This window comes from Desmodus rotundus, chromosome 1, assembly GCF_022682495.2.
Source record: "Desmodus rotundus isolate HL8 chromosome 1, HLdesRot8A.1, whole genome shotgun sequence".
Taxonomy (NCBI): domain Eukaryota; kingdom Metazoa; phylum Chordata; class Mammalia; order Chiroptera; family Phyllostomidae; genus Desmodus; species Desmodus rotundus.
Window position 1 is genome coordinate 62,779,150 of NC_071387.1, and position 22,360 is coordinate 62,801,509.

The following is a 22,360-nucleotide window of genomic DNA, read 5'->3' on the forward strand; positions in this document are numbered from 1 at the left end:
AGTATAATATTTGATGCCATCTTCCTTTGTTTTACTACATATTATTATTTTTTTAGTGGTTGCCTTGGGATTACAATTCACATAATAATTCACAACAATTAGCTTGAAATAATACTAACTTGGTATTTTGTTGGATATAGAATTCTTGATTGACAGCTTTTTCCCCTTTCAGCACTTAAATGTATCAACTCCAAAATTTCGATTTGTTTTCTTTTTATACTTTATATCTCTTCAGTTATATTTTCCTTGGAAAACATCATTCTCATGGTATGTCCTTTGTTTTTTGTGCATGGTTCTTTAACTTTTAAAAAATATTTAAAATAATTCATTTAAAGTTATTTAGTGGTAAATTCCATGTGTAGGCTTCCTCAGGGACAGTTCTTATTAATTTCCATTTTTCTTGTGTATGGGTGGTACTTTATTCATAATTTTTCTTGAAATATGGATATTTTTAAAAAGATTTTATTTATTTACTTTTAGAGAGAGGGGAAGGAAGGGAGAAAGAGAGGGAGAGAAACATCAGTGTGTGAGAGATACATTGATCAGTTGCCTCTCTCATGCGGGGACCTGGCCTGTGACCCAGGAATGTGCCCTGACTGGGAATTGAACTGGCGACCTTTAGGTTCACAGGCCAGCACTCAATCCACTGAGCCACACCACCGAGGGGGGAAAAATGGATATTTTGAATGTTACAGTTCAGTGACTCTAGAAATCAGATTCTATCATCTCTAGCCTTCGTTGTTGCTGCATTCTGTAGTAGTGGTTGTTGGTGTGGTGAATTTTCTGAAGTAGTTTTGTAAAGCCTGTATTCTTTGTTGTTTGTGGCCACTGAAATCTCTGTTCTGTTAATTTGTTAGTGGTTGCTAGTGCTTTGACAGAAATTTCCTTAAATGCTATGATACAGATTTTTTTTTCTTAAGCTTTGGCTGCTTGCTCTAAAATTTAGTTTCCAGAGTTCTGAAAAAGTTGGTTCTAACTAATTTTGCTAGTTTATCTGCTGCTTTTGAAATACTTTCCTCTAGATTTTTGTTAATATCACTCACTAATAATATATCCTTTTATGTTTCTAATAACTTTACTAGTAGGCTTCTGATTTTACTGAAAATATAGACTTATCAGGAATTGAAATTTTCAAAAATTAAGAGCCTCTTCAAACATGCTTAAGTATTTGTACTGTGTGTAAAAAAGTGAAAGTATAATCATATTGAAATAATTATCAGGATAGGGTAATGAATGACTGGATGGCTAGGTGAATGTCTAGATTACTTAGCGTTAGCTGTGAGAAAATTACATTAACTAAACATTTATTGGGTACTATTGAAGTTCTTAGCAGAGAGATGCCTTATTTACTGTATAGCTGGGGGTGAAAGATTTGGATAAAATTTGAATGTAGAGAAGAATCTGAGCATTTTTGGTTGTAATTTTTTGCTATTGTTGAATTAGCAGAATGACTGGACCCTGGAGGCTTTTAGGTATTTGCCGAATACCACGGCTTGGGAGTTGTTTTCTGTGTGGGACCACAGTGTGCTGTGGACTTTGAAGTTGCCACTGAACTTCTACTGAGAGGTGTTAAATGCCTTTTCAGTAAGTTATTTAAAAGATAAGACAGGAAGTCACGATTCAGAATCCTCAAAAGACCGCCTAGAAAATCTTGCAGCTATAAATCCTCTAAATTTATCAGGCTGAAATGACACTGGAATAATAACCAGGGAGTCACAGGAGTTTTTGCTGAAGCTGTTTGGGATTTGCTTCTGTAGTAAAGTTACTTAAAACTTGTAATTTACCATAAAATACAATATTTACTATAAGTAGTTTAGCCTACAAATGCCTTTTGAGTGTGTAGTATGTGCCGGGAACTGCACCCTGCTCTGGGAATGTATAATAGACTGTATGTATATACCTCCTAGTCCATTCCCTTAAAATGGAGACATAGAGAATTCCAGTATAGCACGGTGAGTATGCATCCATACGATGAAGCTCCATATCTGTTTAGATGGAGTTGTTCATCTATGAGACATGCTAGAGAACCAGGAATGGGCTAGGAGTTTTCTTAGGAGAAAAGCAACGCCGGGATGGGGCTTTGAAGTGGGAGGAACGACGGGAAAGGCCTTCTAGCAGAGAGAGTAGCTTGTGCAATTGCATGGGAGCACGTACAGCCAGATGTCTTCAGTTCACCATTAAATGTAAGAAGAGTGTGAGAGATAAGGCAGAATGAGGCAGGTGGAAGCCAAGTCATGGAGGGATTTTTTTGTTTGTTGCCATTCTAAGAACTTTGGATCTTTATCATGGAGCAAAGGGAAGTAAACCAGGGTTTAAGCCAGGGGTGACGTGGTCAGTTTTCCTTACGGAATTTGGGTTCTGGATGCAGTGTAATGAAGGGGGCTTTAAGAGCCATGACTCTGTAGACTAGGTGAGTTTTGAACCAGGATAATGATGGTAGTGGTTTTGAGGAAAGGACATGAAACTTATTTAATAAAGTGGCATATGGGGATGAGAAGGGCAGGGGAGGATGACTCCCAGGGTGGGCAATGTGATTAACTGGCTTTAGAAGTACAAGAAGAGGAGCGAGTTAGTTTGCTTTTCAGTAGGGAGGAGGGAGACAATGATGGGTTTTGTGCTGGAACTACTGGAGTTTAAGGTAATGTGAACAGCCGGATGTGTGAGTCTGAACCTTAGGGGGAAAGTCAGGGCTAAAGACAAAGGTTTGAGATTGATTAACATAATACTTTCTGGCGAAGAAAGAGGCAGTACCGCAATTGACAGGAGAAACAAGACGTTATAGATAAATGGGAAGCTGGGAAATGCATTTTGAGAGATTAATGATGCCACTAGAGTTTGAAGTCCTTGAGGGATGGAATTCTGTCTCCTTAATTTTTATATTTGCAGCATCTATCACGTGCTTGGTACCCAGTAGGCACTCAATGAATGTGTGTTCAATGAGCCAAACTTTTACCATCACCCAGTCTCTAAACATAACAGAAGCTATCTCTAGATTCCAGTGTAAGCCTTGCTGTTACTATAACTTGGATTCTGTACTTGATTGCTAAAAGTAGCATGCGTATGTACTTTGCCTAATGAAGAGCGAGAGGAGATAGCCTAAATTTAATTGCAGGAAAGTCTCTAGGAAAGAGAGATACACTGACAGTGACTTTATAGGTAATAGCTAGTTTGATGCCTATGAAAATTAGAAAGATAACTTACTCCTATTGTTAGAGTGGATTATGGAATAGAGTCAAAATCCTTTTGACAGATTAAGTCACTGCATACCTGAGTCTTCAAATGTGATTTTAAAATCTTGAGAATAGCCAACAAGAATATTTGATAATACATAGTTATCTTTGGTTTTTACTGCATTCATAAGGAATACAAAGATCATAGAATAATTTTTAATGTATGAAATGGACAGTGTTTTAAAAGTTGAAACATGATCTCCTGCCTCTAAAATCCAATTTTTAGTGAGTCCTTTATGATTCTTTAAATGTTCCTGATGAACTTTGACCCCCTGTTCATTCTTAGTGTCGGGATCCTGGTTGCGAAGATCAGCCGTGCAGAACATGCAGGTGTTAGCACAGCTGGCTTGTGATGACAACTGTGTCCCTATAACTGTCTTATGTGTCACCATTCATATTATTCAGTGTCATTCTGACCTAGCCAAGCTACAAATGGTACTCCAGCTCAGGAGGGATTTAGAAACCTCGACACATGAAAGATAAGACACTACAGAATGTCATGTATGTGTGCCTAACAGTTGTTAGTTTAAACACATCTAAATAACTAATTTTATTGTTCATCTGTCTTTCTCCTTTGTAGTAATTTACCCTAGAAAAGAAAATACCTCTGTGTGGAGAACCATAAGAATTCAATTCATAAGTAATTTCTTTATTTTCAAGTATGGGTTTTGTGTATTTTAGTAGCTCAAGGTCACAGTAGTCTGTCTGTGGGGTGCATTCTATGGTCTATCGTTGGCGTTGCAGATTTTTCATGCTGACTAGCGCCTCTATAAGATATCCGTGATTAAATCACTCTGTTTTCCAGTTTGATAATTTAATTTGAGGGTTCAGTTTTTCAGATCCTTAATTAGGAGGTAGCCAGCTTCATAATTTGATTCAAGAGATCAGTTTTTCAGTTCTACGATTGGGATGTAACTATAATGTGTGGAGTGGTTGTGGCGGTGGATTTTGCCCAATTTCCCGGTGACAGCAGCTGGCAGTCATTGGAGAGTTCTGGCTCTGGTCCAGAGTTGTAGGTGAAGTTAAATAGCCTCCCAGTAAAAAGGAGGAGAGTTCCTCACTTCTTTTCAAACCGAGGGCCTGTGCCGGCTGCAGACCCACGGGGTGCCTGCTTCTGCCGACAGAGTGCCGCGGTGTGCAGCACGGCAGGCGCTGTTGCGGGTGCCTCAGGACATCAAAGTTTGGGGATCTTCCATGCGAGGCCATGACTGTGTGTGAGGAGGATTGCTGCACAGGTAACCTCGGTCGTCTCGGTGTCATACCTGTATGTGTGTTGGTGGGGAGTGGAGCAGGGTGAGAGAAAGCATAAATGAATGAACGTGCTCACAGGCCTAGTGAAACTCCTAAGGAAAATAAGGATGTTTAAATGATAGGCTCTTTTGCTTATCACAAAACTACTTTTCTAAAACTTACACACTTTTGCTAAGACTGCCAGACAGGAGATTGAGAAAAGGGAAAAAATAGTGTTGTTTTCTAGGTAGGGAAATGAAAGCAGTACCAAAATCTAAAACAATTTCCTCAACTATTAACTGTTCATTATGGATATTAAGAGGCATTATTATTTCCTGTCAAGAGCACGGGAGGACTCAGTAGCCTGACACTAGGGATGGCAATAGTGGCTTCACAGTGCCCAGCAGCATCGAGTGAGCGAGTGTGGAGAGTAATTCAGAGAGCATGAAGTAGTTTTGGAAGCAGTAATGGTACTGTTGCTAATAGAAATAGTACTATACTCTATCCATTTTATTAATTCGGTGGTTAAGGAAAAGGAAAAAGAAACGGAACTATTCATTTATATATAAGTATCCAATTTTTAATGTCATTTCCGTTGTCGCACCATGCTTTCGGACAGTACCACATGACTGGGCATGGCTGTGTTCCAATAAAACTTTATTTACAGTGACAGGTGATAGGCGGGATTGGGTTCCCAGGTTGTAGTGTTTCAACTATACATTGCTCTCAGTATGTAGGGTTGAAAAATAGGGTGTCAGCTGCACTAGTGTATAGGATAAAAAATTAGAGTGAAGAGGAAAGGGAAAGCAACAGGTATCAATAAATGTGGAAGGAAGTACAGAGGTTGGATGGGACAAAGGAAGGCAGGGATGCAAGCAAAGTAAACCATGAAATTGAGTGATGAGGATGGAGATTGCAGGAAGTATCATGGAGGTCTGTATTTGAAGGGAATATCTCTCATACGAACATTTGTTGTGAATCATCGGTGCCAATAATGGATTGGAGAAAATACAATTTTAGACGGATTAAGTGTATGATGTAAAGTCCTGATATCAGTTACTGTTCCCAGGCATTCAAGATTCAGGCATTACATACATTTTCTTACCTGTGTTCTTAAGTGTATCTGATTTTTATCTCTACAACTTACTGCTTCTTCCGTGGCATCCTGTTGGTAAAAACATAGCTAGTACTACATTTCATGAGTTAAAAAAATTAGAACACTGGGTCCAGAGAAATTTATAGTTGTTCATGATAAAAGATGCAGCTTCAAATATTGGGAATTGAGTAGCTTTTCTAAAAATGATTAATTTCATCATTGATGTATCTAGCAGAAATAGCTTTTTGGTGTTAGGGTCAGAGTGCAGATCAGTGTCTTGTGAGTAAGGGCTAATCAGAGCCATAGAAATAGTACCGCATGGAGCTTATGAATCACTGAATTCTGAAACTGATTGTTATAATGAAATAAATATATATTTTGTAGCAATTTTTGACTTTTTAGAAAATTTCATTTATTTTTCTCTGTGCATCTCTTAGAGCATATCTATTACAAATATCTGCTTTCTGAAAGTTTGTGGTGAGAAAGGGAAAAAGTGAACTACTTTTTTTAAAACTAATTTTTAGAATGGAGTAATGTAGGTATTTTTTTTGTTCTTTGACAAAATGTAAAACTAAACCTTTATAGAGTGTTATAAAAATATGTACAATTTGACAACTGGGAATTATAAAATACTATGAAAAAATCATATGTTAGAGTGAAGTCAGCTATTTTGAAGTAAAAAGAATTGTGTGTGAGGTCTGTCCGGAAAAAGTCCAGCCATTGTTACTGTAATGAGAACGGTTTCGTGTGATATCAGTGGATCCTGGCAGCCAAGGATAGGAGACTGGGATGCATGTGTGTGAACAATGATGACTTCACTGTACTAGTCAGTGGGGGCGGTAGATGCTGTTGAGTGAGCACGTGTACTGTGTGGCCATCGCATTTAAAATGACTGAACAGCCCTGGCTGGTGTGGCTCAGTGGATTGAGTGCTGGCCTGTGAACCAAAGGATCGCTGGTTCAATTACCACATATTGATGTTTCTCTCCCTCTTTTTCTCCCTCCGTTCTCTTCTTTCTAAAAATAAATAAATAAAATATTTTAAAAGAAAATGACTGAACAAATAGAGCAATGAATCTGCATCAGATTTTGTGTTAAGCTTGAACATTCCTCCACGGAAACTATTTGGATAATTCAGAAGGCTTTCAGGGATAATGCAATGAGTGCGTTGCAAATAAGTGTGGCATAAATGCTTCAAAGATGATCAAGAAGAAGGTGTGGCAAAGTTGCAGCAAGATCAAGAGACCATGTTAACTGTTTTTTGATTGGGAAAGTGTTGTCCATCACAAGTGTGCCCCTCAAGGCCGAACAATTAATAAGGAGTACCACCTCAATGTTATTCATTGGTAGAGAGATGCAATACGACGAAAAACAGCCACAGCTATGGGCAACTGCTGATTGGCAGCTCCATCATGACAACATGTCTGCTCATGCATCACGTCTTGTGTACAGTTTTTTGGCAAAACATCGAATCACTCAGGTGATTCAGCCCCCCTACAGCCCAGATTTGGCGCCTGCGACTTCTGGCTATTCCCCAAACTAAAATCACCTTTGAAAGGGAAGATATTTCAGACTGTCAATAAAATTCAGGAAAATACAATGGGGCAGCTAATGGCAAGTGGGAGAACTGTGTGAGGTCCCAAGGGGACTTTGAAGGGGACTGAGGTGTCATTGTCCTATGTACAATGTATCTTCTATCTTGTGTCTTCAGTAAATGTCTCTTTTTCATAGTACGTGGCTGGATACCTTCCGGACAGACCTCGTATGTAGTTTTTTATTGCTCACAACTATAAAATCAGAGTGAAAAGGGTGTAGAATCTTAATTATAGGATGAATGCTGATGTGCTGTAAACAGAATCAATGACTATCTTTTGAAATTGATATTTAAAATCAATTTGAAATTATAATGTAATCCTGGACAGGTGACAGTGATTGTTTTAATTCACATTAAAAATTGTGTGTTTTAAAAGGTGAACCTGCTTTTCATTTTAGGGGCAAATAATTTTGCTATTCTAATATTGTTACTTCAGAACTTTCGACAGTAAAGGAACTTACTTCAGATTCTCATTTTTGAAAGGAATCATTTTGTATCCAATGGGTAGTATTTCCTAAAGAAATCCCACTTAGTTCTTTTCTGATTGTAGTTACTTTGTTCTCAGTCTGCCTGTTGTGTTTTTTTTTCTAATGGGCAAATAATGCATTAAGGGAAGAGTTCTTTTTCTAATGCTCTGTGTTGAATGTCTTCTCTGTTTATCTTTGTTCCCACTGGAAACTCCGCTTGCCTCTTGCATTCTTTCAGAGTAGTCGCTCAGTTCCCCTCTGTTTTTTTCCCTGTCACCTTGCCGTCTCCTCCCTTCGCTGTGGTTACTTTTCCCCTTCCCTTAGTGTCTGTTTTCTATTCTCTCAACACAGTGCTTTCACTTCCTTTACCCGTTGAAATAAAAGAATTCCTAGCCAATCCTTTTTCAAGACTTAAAAAACACCCTTTATCTAGAAATATTTGCAGAACAGCTTAGACGCCAGCTCTCAAAGTTTTGCTCTAATCTAAAAGTGGAAAAATTCTGAAATTAGAATTAGAAATATCATCATGGGTCACTGTCTCTGGATGGCACTGTCAACAATTAACAGATACTTTATAATTACATAAAAGTATTAACACGTGCGTATTATCCACATAATCATCATGCTCATCATTACATTTAGTGAAACAGCTACATTTTGAGTTATTTCTTTAAAAAGAATTAAATAATGTTTAGTAAAAATGTAAATTCAACAATAAATGACAGTTTTAAGGGCCAACTGCCCCACCTTCTTTTTGCTTAGAAAGGTTATTTAGAGAATACAGTGTGGCTTGCTGTCCCTTGTGTCTAGCCTCACGGAAGAAGTGTGGTGCCCGGTGCTAATCCGGCGAAAGGGCCCCAGTGCCGGGCGTTGTTGTGGATCAGACGCCTGCCTTGCTTGCAGCCCCCACCCCCTTTGCCCGTGCTAGCAGTCTGCTTTTGTGCTTTGACATCCAGGATTTCCCTAGTGAATTTTGTCACAGAAAAAAGAGAATCATCAATATCGCAGTTAAACTTGACTTTCAAAGCTAATAGTATCTCATTTGGGGGCTCAAATTTAATAAATTTTCTTTGATTCTGGGTGAGTTTTTAAACATCAAACAATGAATTGGCCAGGGTGCAGTAAAATATTTAGATCTATTGACTGTGGTTCAGAAGGGTAGAAGGGAAAACACCAGTGGTTTGATGTTGATAAATTCTCAGTACCTTAATCCACATTAATGTTTTTTTTTATGTGAGCACGTTGGTGACAAAAAAAACCCAAAACATGAGAACGTATCCATACATATAAAATATAAAACTAAAGCAAATATATTTGTAAAATATGATTTATTCTGTCATGTTACGCAAGTGTAATAGCATTGTCATTCTGACCGGGAGTGTTTGTTGCAGATAAATATGTGTTCTGAAAGGGGACTCCAGTGTGCGTGCGGCACCCACGTCACTGTGAGAGTCGCGTTGTATGCATGCTTCACAGCACGCACTTTGACATTCACTTGTTCACAGAAATTCTTCACATCGACTTGGGAGTATAAGGCTTTTTGTGCCCATAAATTAGCATGAACAATTAAAGATGTCATCATATATTTGTGTGTATTTGCTGGTTTAAGGAAACCCTATGTAGTATGATAGTTCATTTATAAAATTAGACATGATTCAAACAGCTTTACAAGCTGCCCATGTGGAACAGAAAAATGAAGGACAGGTTTTCTATCATATACAGGGTAGGGCAAAACTAGGTTTACACTTGTTGGTATGGAAAATAATTCAATAATTAATAAATACTAATATAAGAATAAACTCTGTGTTTTATGTGCTCACAAGTGTAAACTTGCTTTTGCCCCACCCCGTATTATTGCCAAGTTACATTTGAAGTTGCCCAGGTGTAGAGATTAAATACATTTATTTGAGTGATTGATGTTATTTTATAGTTCTCCCCAATTTTATGTTTTCTGTCAAGGCCATAAACGCTCTGTTTATCCTGAGCTAGTTGTATGATATGTATCAGATACATGGTAGCAAAGAGATAAATTTTAAAACCCATTCAGGCATAAGGAAAGTTAGAAAATATGCCTACATGTGAACATTCCTATCATTAATCCATGTGATCAAAAATGAAAGCTCACTGATATTAAAAGCAAGGTAAACTTTGGAATTCTTAAGGCTTTTACTAAGTTTGGATTAAAAATGAAAATAATGTGTTTCTGAACATTTTCTCCTGCCTAGTATTTGTATTATGTAGAGAGTATTTTCTCATTTGTCCAGAAGGTGGCAGTGTAATATCAACTGCATGTGATTCCTTTACTGGCTAGAGAATTGGTGTTTCTCCTGTATCTGTGAAATGTTTATATTGTTACCTTTCTGAATACTTAAAATACAGTACAGATTCTACTGATTTGATCCGTTACCTTATTTAGAAGTTTCGTGACTGAGTTGGTTTATATGTATTTAATCAATAAGACTCAAGTTTAAAAGGGCAAATAAACCTCTTACTAGTATATTTTTAAGTATCCTTGTTTGTTGAGTATATTTATTTTTATTCCAGGGTATATATTATTGAAGTTTTTTTCTCTAAAGACTAGTACCTAATAATTATCTTGTCCAATATATATCAGTTAATACCAGTTAAGTTAAACATGTTATTAAGAAAGGATAATAATTAGGAGATTACTGTTTGTTTTTGATTTTGTGGATTTTTTTCTTCTTTCCTTTTTCTCTTCTGGCTGGAACAGTGAAAAATAATTCAAAACCTCTTGATCAGAAGAGCTCCAGTGACTCTTCTTCCCTCCCTCATTTCAAGCAGGAGGATGCTTTTTCTTCTTAACATTCTCCCCCAGCACTCTGAATTAGAGATTTATTTGCAACGAAAAATCAATTAGTCCTAAATTTATTCATGGATTTCAGGTCCAGCGATCAATGCAAGTCCACTCAGTGGGCTCAAGGGGACCCAGTTCATCCCAGTTAATGTGTCTGAAGGGGAATTACCATTGATGCTGTTTTTTTCCCTTTAGGTCAGAGATCAGATCTCGCTGTCACGGACTGCGGCAAGTAGGAGTGACTTCACCCTGCAGCTACCCAAACTGCACCTGGAGACCTTTGCAATGGAGGGGCTCAAGGGCGGGCCAGAGGTTGTAGCGTGCCAGGTTAGAGTCTAAATAACATTGTTTGCTACTGAGACGTGTAGAAAAATAAATTGCACTAACTGGAGAGAATGAAAGCCTCAAAGTATTGTGAAAAACATAATGGAGATGCAAATAATTTTTCTTCTATCACATAAAACTATATTTCACAAATAATTGTTTTATTTTTTAAAGCCTCAATTCTTTCTATTAAATAATCCTGAAAAGTATTTTTTTTTACCAAGGAAAATATGTCTGTTATAGCTAAGTACAGATTTAAAATACTATCTGTTTAACACAGAGGACAATAAGATGCTAGGCTGTTATCTTTTTAGGCTAGTCTCAATTTATAGCTCTTACTGTTTTAAAATAAATCAGTTTAGATAAAATTATTAGGAAAGATATTTGAAAATTTTCAATGTTAATTCCCAAGGACATCCAACATTCTTACATGATAGTTTATTTAATTTCAACAAATCTAGAACTGTATTTGGCAGTGTAAAGTATTTTGCCCTTTAATGTTTAGTTTTAATGAATATTGTAATCTGTGTGAATTTGGTTAATTCATTTATGAAACTCAAAGCACCAACTCACAAAACCTTGAATAATGTTAAGAATAACTTAATAAAGAAAATTATTTTCAAAAACAATCATTTTCAGATGCTGCATGTATCTTTCTATGCTTTACTATTGTGTCATTTTTTCCCATAGGGTTAAAATTTTTTTAAATTAGGCAAAACAACATTCAGTATTTGCTTTATTCTCCTTAAAATGCCCAGTGCCTTTACTAGAAAAATTTCTGAACATTATCTAAACTATAAGGAGCCTGATATTTCAAAAGAGGTTGTCCTTGTTCAGAAGCACTGTAGATTTTTAAATTGTATTCAAAAGATAAATATCTCTTAAAACTTAGTTGATGTTTCACATTTTGAGGTTTAAAATAATTTTTTTCATTCTTTAGTGTATGACTCCTTGAAATTTTAATTTTATACAAATGTCAATGCAAGTAAGGCTGTATTAATTTTTTCTACATGTTCCAAACCCTAATTTAATTTGTTATTCATACTCAAATCAGTGCTCCACAAAGAAAAAAAGTAAATACTAGGGATACCATTTTGGGGGGCAAACCATGAACTCTCTGTGGTTTTGACGTTTGTGAATGACAAGAAGGAAATGTATAGACCCATATTTCAAACTACTATTTTTCCAAGTTCTAGTAAAAATAGTAATGCACTTTACTATATACCTAAACACTTAGTGGTACATATTTCAGTTTAGTATTCCATGCAGAGAAGGGCACATGGTTTGGGCCACAATAGTGTTTTACTCAGGCATGTGGAGACACCCACACCCTCACACACCCGCACACACGTGGCTGGGGATGTGCTTTGAGTACTTTGAGAAGAGAGGCCCTGTATTAACTGATGGCCTGAGTTATAATAACAGTACCATGTTATGCACCAGGTATCATGCTTAGCTCTTTAAATACACGACTTCATTTAATTCTCATGATGAATCTGTCAAGTAGATGGCATGATCTCCATTTTACAATTGAAAGACAGTAACTATCAGAGAGTTTTGGTAGCTCTCCTAAATCGGCAGGGAGTGTGTGGCAGGGCCCGGAGCCTGGGTGTAAGGCTAGGTACACTTGACTGCACAGCCGGCACTGGTAAAACCCGACACTAAAATTTCTAGACACCTGTGTTAAGTGGTAAGAGTAAAACCCTTTAAATCTGTTAGTGGAGTTTTTCTTACATTTACAAAAATAATCATTTTGCATCTATGTATGAGACAGGTCATAGTTTATGCTGTACTGTAGACAAATTCACAGGTAAAAATTATGTTTCCATTTGACAGGCTAATATTGCTGAACTCTACTTTTCACCTTTTTACAGTATATAAATATGCGTATTTGTGCTAAGTGTAGCTGCGTATTTAGTGTTTAGCTTTGTACTCAGTGCTGGTGGAGTGGAGTATTCAATGAGTGCACGTTCATTGATTATCATGCAGTTGTGATCGTGTGTGAACCATTTGGCCAACCTATACAGCCGTCACTGAGAGAGGGAGAGGGGGGAAGGGGGGGAGGGAGGGAGAGAGAGAGAGAGAGAGAGAGAGAGAGGGAGAGAGAGAGAGAGGAAGGAGACAGCTGGGGGAGAAAGAATAAAGGTTGGGTCTGTCTGTAGAGTACAGTTTCATTTGTGAGGAAACAGTGGAGAGAGAGGAATCCCAAAGAGGTTAACTGGGAAAGTTACTTAAACTGCATGGTGGGTTACTACATCTAAAGTGCTCAGAACAGGTGACAGGTACATTGTAAACACTCAGTGTTTATTTGTTAGCTCTCCGCTGCCATGAATGCTCCAGGAGGCCAGGACCGTGGTGCTGCTCACTGCTGCGTCCTCAGAGCTCAGCACTGTGCCTTGCCCAGAGAAGGCCCCTGGGGCCTGTGGGTGAAGGAATGCCTGATTTCAGACACTGGACAGGCTGACTCAGGAAGCTGCATCGCCTAAGTTGTGTGCGCCTTTCAGAGACTTGGTATCAATTTTTTTACTTCTAGGTTTATTTCATTTAAAAAGGAAAAGTCCCCCAAACCATCTCATAAAAGGTATTAAAGGCTTAGAGCATAATAACTATACCTCTAGAAGTAGTACGTTTTATAAATATATGTTTATAAACACTTCATTGGTAAGGCTTCATTGTGAAACCACTTATTTATGAAGATTTTAAACAACAGTCTTCACCATAATAAATACAGTAATCCTTTAATCGCCCCTAACCCAACAGCCTGCCAGTGTGCAGCCCTTATCGGGTCTGCTTCTTCTGTTAGTGTTACACCCATGGCTCCCAGGGCACCATTGTTTTTTACATTTATATTTCTTTTCCAGGCATAGAAATTTCTTCAGCTATTTTGTCGTATTTATAAAGTTAAATTATAAGGAGCATCGTGAAGGGAATTTGTTCTTATTTTTTATGTGTAGAAGAAAGAAATAATTATCTGTTACTAAACTGTCAGGAAATAATATCAGACTCACCTTTGGTAAATTTTTACACGTGGTCTCTGCTTCGAACAGGCTTCGAATTGCTGTGCAGGAAATTTCTCCTTTTTTGACAGAGTTAGAAATTAAGGAAATGTTAGGCAATTTTACTTGAATGATTGTATTATTTATTTTCTTCTTCATCTTATCCCAATCACATAAGTGAATTTTCAGATATCTGATTATTTTTAAAATGTGAAAATCAGCCATTTGCTAAATATGTCAACTGTTTTTTACATAAAAAGACTATAATATACTTAAAATTTTTATTATGCTGGTTCATTATTACAGATTTAGACTGTAATATAACAACAGTATAAAGTACTCAGGTATTAATGCCATTTGCCTTTAAACACTACAGCTTTGTAAAATTTTGCTAATATTGAAAATTAGCTTTTAAAAATTATAAAGGCTGTACATGGTCATGACGATAAGAAATTAGAGTCTTAAAAGCACAGAAGAAAATTAAGATCATGTGAAATTCTGCCATTCAGAGATAACCAGTGTTAACATTTTGCTATATATTCTTGTAGCTTTTCTAGTTATTTTTTAATTATAAATACAAACACTCATGTACATATCATGTATATATAATATGTGTATATATATTTAAACAATAATTGGGGCACACTGTTTTGTGAACACTTTTTAAAAGATTTTATTTATTTTTAGAGAGAGGGGAATGGAGGGAGAAAGAGAGGGAGAGAAAGAGAAACACCGATTGGTTGCCTCTTGCCCATCCCCAACTGGGGACCAGCCCTGACCAGGAACCACACCTGCGACCTTTCGCTCTGCAGGATGCGCCCATCCCACTGAGCCACACTGGTCAGGGCTGTTTTGTAAACATTTTAAAATGTACTAACATGTCATAGGTGTCTTTCTTGTCAGTAAATGCAGATTTACCTCATTGTTGGGGACTGAGTTATATCCCACTCTATGTATCTAGTACAGTATATTTAATCAGTTTTCTATTGATAGATACCTGAGTTGATTTTTCTAGTTTTGAATGAGGTGGCAATAAATATCCTTTTGCAAAAAGTTTTGCATGACCGCTTATGTTTTCCTGTAGAATACATTAGGGAAATGCTGCGCCAAGAGTAAGCGCGTGCTAAGGGTTTGACACACTCCCTGACAGCCCCTGAAAAGGGCTGTTTCAGTGTGCTCCTGAATGACTTCTGTGAGTCCCTTAGGTTTCTCTAGAGAGCGTGGTTCTTCATTTTCTGATACTAACAGAAAATTTTATCTTCCTTTTATAATTTAGGTCTTCTCTGATTTTCAGATGTCTGTTTTCATTGGGACCTTAATTTATCGAGTTAACAGGGTTCAGCTTAAGAGTCTCCGTGGTGAAGTAAAGAGTATATTTTGTGACAATTGTTTGTCTCACAGATAGTCTTTTACGTTTATTTCTGGGTCCACGGCTGTGCTTTGCATGCTTGAGGTTATTGGATATCTGACCTTTTTGATAGGTGGGATCATTTTTGTATGAAGGTATCAAAAAGATTTTGGGGGTATCTAAAGTTGTTTTTTGTGAGAATGTACATAATTCTCTTTACATTCTAAAATCAAAATATCTTTTAATTTAAAAGTAAAATGATCAGAGTTGGGCTGTAGAATCAAACAGAAAGTTGAAAGGCTACTTTCTTCAAAGGTTGGAAAGTGCTTCCCAGAGAAGAGCTGTTTGTTAGGGGAAGACAAGTAGCATCCAGTTCATCTGCAGGAAATGTATTTCGGTGGGAAAATGCCGTCCTCTGTCTCATCTAGCTGCTGGGCGGCTGTAGTCTGCGATTCCACGGAACGTACGGTGCACCGGTGGGGAATCTGAACGTCCTCGACTTGAGGCCTCCTGTGAGGATGACACCAGGAAGAGTAAATGAAACTTTTCTAATGTGTAATATTGTCTGAAAGACATTTTTATTTGCTAGTTAAAATTTTAGAATTCTCCTGTGAAGCTTTGATAATACACAAGCTTATGTTATTTCTTCAAACTTTCCCGGTAGCAGAGCTGTCGGCCATGCTGAAGGGGGCGGAGCGTCGTGTGGGTCAGGGTGTTAGTGTGTACAGAAGGACTGGTTTTAAGGATGTATTGCAGATTGGGATGGTAATTATTAAATAATTAAACAATAGCATTTACACATTGGTTATAGTCATTGTGAGCTTTGCCTTGTTGTCCTCAATCTGTATCCTCTCCTAATATTTTCGTTTTTCATGAACAGGGAGGCTTTGCTGCAGAATTGGCCTAGCACGTCCGTCCTGAGAGCAGTTTTGGCATCAACGCCTGTCTCCTCACCCTCCTTCCTCCTTTCTTCCCTCCCTCTGCCCTTTGGACGTGCACTGTTTTGGATGGTGGTGGTAGTGGTGCATCAGTCAGAATGTTAGGACAGAGTCTTGAGAGTAAAAATGTAAAATTATGTTTTTTGTTTCAGATATTTTACTGGGTGATATATGGTAGCATTGTTTTCTTAGTCCTCAAATTTTATTTTAAAAGACTCACTGTAAAAAAAGTATTTTTTTCACATATATTGTGAAAACAGTCTTGGGCACCTACCTGATAACTAAGACTTCTAAGAAATATCTGTTAAAGGTAGGAGTTCTAAAAAATTTTGTTAAAAGAATATTTAGCAGGTGAGACATTTTACATCCCGCATCTTGGGCTTTATTGCTGCACAGTAGTCGTCTGAAACAACAGGTTTTTAATTTTTTCTGTTGGGACTCCATCTCTCTTTGCCTCTTGGAAATGACAGGATGACATATGAGGGCAAGGAGATGCATCTGCATAAAGCTCCCGCTCCACGGACTCTCGCACTGAGGAGCCTCACAGCCCTTCCTCCTTCACTCCGCTGGGAATGTTCGTGAATTAATGACTCCCTGTGCACTGACTGGTGTCAGTGATCTGAGCTGACACCACGTAAAATCTGATAGGAATTCTTTAAAAACTAGGCGTGAGTCACAAAGGGCCCGCCTTTGTATCGTTTCTTCTTTTCTTTATTACAAGGAAGGCTATTAGGAAGAAAATAAACTCGCAGCGGAGTCAGTCGCACAGAAGGCTGACGAGGTTATGTGACTTTACCCGAAAGTAATGGGGTTGGTCACAGAGCAGATGAAATCCTTCCCCCTGTAGGTACAAATTACACAGGTAGCAGGAGTTCTCATCACTTTATCTAATTGTTGTCTTCCCCATGGAACACAGCATTGTCTGTCCTTTCGAAGGATGAAACAGGAGTCATCCTGATGGAGCTGGAGGTGCCACCAGAGCTCTGCCCTAGAATCACTACTCTCAGTGAGCTCACGGCCCTGAACTCTCCCGCGTGGGCTTCTCACCTCTGACATGGAGGTGATGGTTCTGTTCCCTGCCGCATCTTGGGGCGACTGTGATGATCCCATGATGTGCATGAAAGAGCTTTGAAAATTAAACAGCACTAATAGATATTTTCTGAATTGTTTTTTCCTTTAAATATTGCATATAAATGTTCCTTGGTCAGGTGTAAGCTTGCTTAGTTTTCAGTTTCAGGTTGAGAATTTTGCCTTTGTAAAAGACAAGCAAGTGAATCAGATGATAGGCAAGTTGGCGACCAAGAATCTGTGCAATTTTCTGTACGTCATTGAGTTTTTCTGGAAACATTATGTTGATAAGAATGAGAATTGCTTTCTTACGAGCATAGTGTTTGGAAGCTATAAAATAATTCTATTTGCTGGGGGAAGGGGCGAGCAACGTAGAATTGGAGAAAGCCTAGTGGAGAGTCGGAATGCCTGGATGGAAGCTCTGGCTCTGCAGTTCAGCCCCCTCGGCAGCTCACGCCCCAGCCCGGAGCCACTTCCTCATCTCTGAGAGGGGACAGTGAAGCCTGTCTTCCACCCTTTCCCTCATAGGCTGGTGGAGATCAGATAGCATGCATGTGAGTGTGTGTTTTGCACTATAAAGTGCCGAATTAATGTAAGCTACGTTGGATTGAACTGCAAACAAGCCTAGGGACAGGGAAAGTGACCTAAATATCTGAGGAATACATTAGTGTTTTGACGCCCAGAGGTTTTGACTGTTGACCTGTTTGATACAAGGTTCACTGCAGTAGCAACATGTACAATCAGAAGAATAAGAAATGCTCCCCAACTTCAGTGTTTCCTTACAGTTAAGTACAAAACCACTGCAAACACTTAGGCGAATGCCTGCCATCGACTTCGCCTGAATAATTATCACACAGAGGAATTGGAGTGTTACTACTATTTTTCTATTTGGTGTTTTGACTTCACATTCCAGCTCTGAGATGGTGATGACGTTTGTCTGTATGTGAAATGTCTGAGACATACTTAGAAACAAACAAAAACAATCACAAAACAGGAATGTACAGAGCTGGGGGGTGTGTTTAGTTATAACTTTTAGTTCCATTTAGCTTAAAGCAGATGAACTGCTGAATGATATGAACATAATGACATTTCTTTGTCATTAATGTTAAGAGGCAAAGACTAAATCCCAAATTTGACCCTTTCTCTATCTTTTTTCTTTTTTGAGGCCTATTAAAGTATAAGAATAACCTTACTACATAATACCTGTTAATGCTTATTTTTGAGAGACTGAAGCCTGTGAGCACTTGAACTTTCGAATGCTGTAGCAGAATGGCTCTTCATTTTAGCTACACGGACAGAAATGGGTTTGATGGATGCGAAGTGAAGACCTGGGGAAGGAAGGGTTATCTACAAACTGAGTGAGTTTATTATGGCCTAGTGATTTGCTGATTGATTTCATTTGCTGTCAGTTAAGGCTCTCTTAATGTCAGTTTTCTTTGCATAATGCCTTGAAATAAAGACTAATGAAGTTCTTCAGATTGATGCCGCTTATATAAACTGACCCTGATTTGCCCTATTCTACATGACAATTTAAGTGACAGCAGTTAGAGGAAAATACAGCAATGAATATGCAACTTAAGGATTAAGGGAAATGCAGTAAATCATTCAGTTGAAAACTAGGTACAAAAGTAATTTCTTGTAATTTCACAGATGCCTTAAATTTTATTAGACTATTATTACTCTCAAGGGAGTGTGTATGTATGTATATTAAGCTACATACCATATATATATATACACACACACACACACATACATATATATGTAGAGAGAGAGAGAAGAACTGAATTGAAAAAGAACTAAAAGTGATCCTATGTCTTTTCAAATGGTAGTAAATCTTTTTCTCCCCACTTGTTTAAACTTGGAGTTGTCAGACTCACAGTTTAAGAAATATTTTATTTGAGGTTGCATAAGTGCTGCATATTATGTAGCCAGTGAAATGTAGGGGGAGTAATTTCAAAGCTTGAAATGCTTTTCAGTTTCAGAGCCTTCTATTAATAGTAGTAGTAGCACCCCCAACCCCACCTTTTTTTCAATGGCCGAAAGTCTCATAGTGCTGACTATAGGAAGAGGTATAACTTCTGTGGGGTGAGACTAACTTAAGAAGTATCTCATTGAAGAAAACGTGAAATGTTAGTATTTTAACTTCTTCCTTCAGTGAGGGCTATTGGACTCACATCGAACAAATAGATTTGCTTTACTGTCGCAGGACAATATTTTATTCAGAGTCTGTAATGCATAGGAGTCAAAATGAACCCGGCTTGGTTTCACTGGGCTTAAAAGGAGAGCATAGAAAGCAGAGCCCTGAAGTGAAGAGAGCGCCTGGGTTGGGGGTTAGCAAACCGATGCTAAAGAAACCTAAGACATATTTAAAAGTGGCACAAGTTCTATATTTGCAAATAAAGTTTTACAAAGTCCCCACACCTTAGATCTGTGGTTGAGTGATTATTTGGTAGAAGGATTTTGCCACACAATTTAAAATCTAAAAGAAGAAACTTCATGTTCTAAAATTGAGGAGGAAATTAAAGCACGGGTTTTAAACTTGTACCTTTGTTAAATTATGCCTTAGGACAAAACAGGGCAAGTCTTTTGGGGACACTTAGTACAGGGCCTTTCACAAAACCCTCGGCAGATAGTGGTTTGTTTGATTATTATTACCGGGATAGTGTGTGTGATTTACGGAATGTTATGATTCTTCATCAAGGGAAAAGATATTATTTGAAAGTTTTGGATCTTTTATGTTATCACCAAGTTTTTAATTTATGCAAATTAAGAGGTTAAATTTCTTGTTAGCATTGAGCGATAGGTAGCAACGAAATGCTCAGAAAACTGAGGAGTTGGAGGCAAAACCTGGCCTGGCCCAATGTTGTGGCAAAACCTGAGAAGCAGCTACGCAGGGCTCTTCCTGGTCTCAGTTGACCCCCCTCAGTGTGACTATTGAAATGTTTTGCTGTAGAATGTCTTTGATTGGAGCGTGCTGCCCAGACCCCAAGTGTGGCTTAGTTTATGGTACATGCCCTGTATTTCCCAAACCCAAAAAACCCGAGCTCCAAAACTCATCTGGCTCTGGGGTTCAAATAAGGCTTCCTATCAGCTTTCTGAAACAGATTTCACACAGATAACATTATTGTTTTAGTGTGAGCCTTTCTTTTTCTTAGAGTGAGGCACACTCAGCCTGTGGGATGGTGTTTTTGAGTGAAATTTAAATGTAGTATCTATTTTCTCTTGCTCTTTGAGGGGGCTCATAAAGGAATTGTGTAGCAGTTTGTGCCACCTGCAAACTCCAAGAGACTTCAACAGTTGTGTTACATGCAAGTCGGATGTGACTCCAATAGGCTTTCTTTTCCTTGAGTCTAATACCTGTTTGCAAACTAAAGGCACAATTTTGATCCATGTGTGTAGAAATCCCCTGAGACATTCTTTTGGGGGGCCCCCCTCCTACTTTATATCCTGGAAGCAGAATGGGTGAAATTCTTTATCACTCAACCTGCTAATCTTTTTTTTTAAAAACCTATCCTTCTAATTTGTTCCCGTTAGAGAAGGTAGTGCAGACTCTCAGAGGGTCTGGAGGAGCCAGTCTCCTGCATCCAGACAGTTGACCTAGGTAAGGAGAAGAAGGCCACTTGGGATTCTGGGGGCCAGGCTGACGCTCACAGCCCCGATGCCTGGGAACCCATAGAAGGTTTAGGACCCACAATGTCCTTTGCTTCAAAGTTTTCTATTCATTCTAGAGGGAAAATAAAAATGTCATTGGAGAGCATTTCACCAGCGAATTGGTTTTAAAAAATAAGATGGCTTGCTGTCTTAATCATATAGCGTTGGATATGGCTAACACCCTCCAGTGGTATACTGAGCACTTGCCAAGTTCAAGGCGCTGTGCTGTGCTCTGGGACACCGAGGTGACTCAAGTCTTTGGGAGGGGGGATGAAATTTCAGAGTGGTGTGACATGGAAAGCATGATTGCTGCAGGAGAGGCGTAGATAAAGCACCACGGCTTTGAGAGTAGAAAGATTCGTTCTCGCTGGGAAAATTAGGAGAGGCTTCATAGAGGGGGTGGCGTCAAAGTGACCTTGAAGGTTATGTAGCTAAAATTCCTCTGTCCTATAAATGTTATTTTCAGAAAATAGAGATGGGAAGTACCTGGGTTTGAGTCTCAGCTTCCAGGTAGTTCATTCAGTTCAACCTCTGTTTGCAAATGTGGGCTCATTTGCAAACAGAGGTTGTACAAAATGATTGGTAGGACCTTTTCAGCTACCCAGGCTCTGTGATGCTGTGAGTAAACCGTGGTCTCAGTGGGACTTCATGGAAATCTTATTTGTTCCTTCATAATGCGCAAAAGTGAATTCATTGATTTAGTTGAATATCAGAAGCATCTTAGAACCAATTTGTTTTTAAGAACAATATAGTAATAATATTTTTCAGACGTGTAGTTTAACATGCTTCAGTGAATTTTGTTATACATCAGAGATTATAGGGATTAAAGGTAGATAACCCTGACTGAAGCCTGTGGATTCCCGAACCAATCTGATAGATCAGAATCAGAATGGAGTCATGGTAATAAAAATTAGCTTTTCACAAAAGCATAACATATTTTCTCTCTGTACTGATTGCTTTTCTTTAGGTATACTGAAGTTGTTCATATTGGATGTAATTAAACCACAGACAAGTGCATCAGATTTTTATAATTCCAGCTAAATGCTTTTTAGAAACTTTGTTTAAATTAGTGTAAAGACGCGAATTATGGATGTCCTTGGCTGAGGTTCCTAAATAAAGCTAACAGTTTTATGTGAGAGAGGAAAGGTGTAGTATCCAACTGTGTGTGTGTGTGTGTGTGTGTGTGTATGGATGCACTTCCTCTACCTCAGTGGCTTGGATCGAGTGCACTTTCTGAAAGGTGTGGGTCCTCAGACGATGGACTGAGCAGTCTTCCTTTGCTAGTGGACAACTCTCTCTCAGCCTGTAAGCCATTTATTTCCATAACTTTTCTCTTTGTGCTAACAGCACTCCTTTAAGACAGTTTGCACCTGAACCCCCAAAAGGTCAAAGTTGGGATGTGTCTTTGGTACACCATCAAATTCAATTAGAGCAGTTGGTCTTTCTAGGTGGGTCATGGGACAGCGAGGTGGGAAGTGTTGGTTTTCACTCTGCTCATCTCCGCAAAGACTGAGTCAGGAAGAGATTGTGGGAATATAAAGTGCCCTTTGTTAAGCCCCCAAAATCCTTTGAAGAGGATAAATAGGCACTCTCAGTATGTCCAC

At 38.4% G+C, this 22,360-nt stretch overlaps 1 protein-coding gene across 5 annotated transcripts in view; it reads left to right on the forward strand.

The window, feature by feature from the left end:
* CCDC171 (coiled-coil domain containing 171) overlaps window positions 1-22,360 on the forward strand; it is a 293,962-nt gene that overhangs the window by 216,625 nt on the left and 54,977 nt on the right. For 4 of the 5 annotated variants that reach the window (XM_071221606.1, XM_053924635.1, XM_071221603.1 and 1 more), the window contains one exon: window positions 10,627-10,758. The exons of the other annotated variant lie outside the window; for it this stretch is intronic. In XM_071221606.1, coding sequence (XP_071077707.1) covers window positions 10,627-10,758 — 132 coding nt within the window. The remainder of the gene's footprint in view (window positions 1-10,626; window positions 10,759-22,360) is intronic. 5 annotated transcript variants of the gene reach the window in all.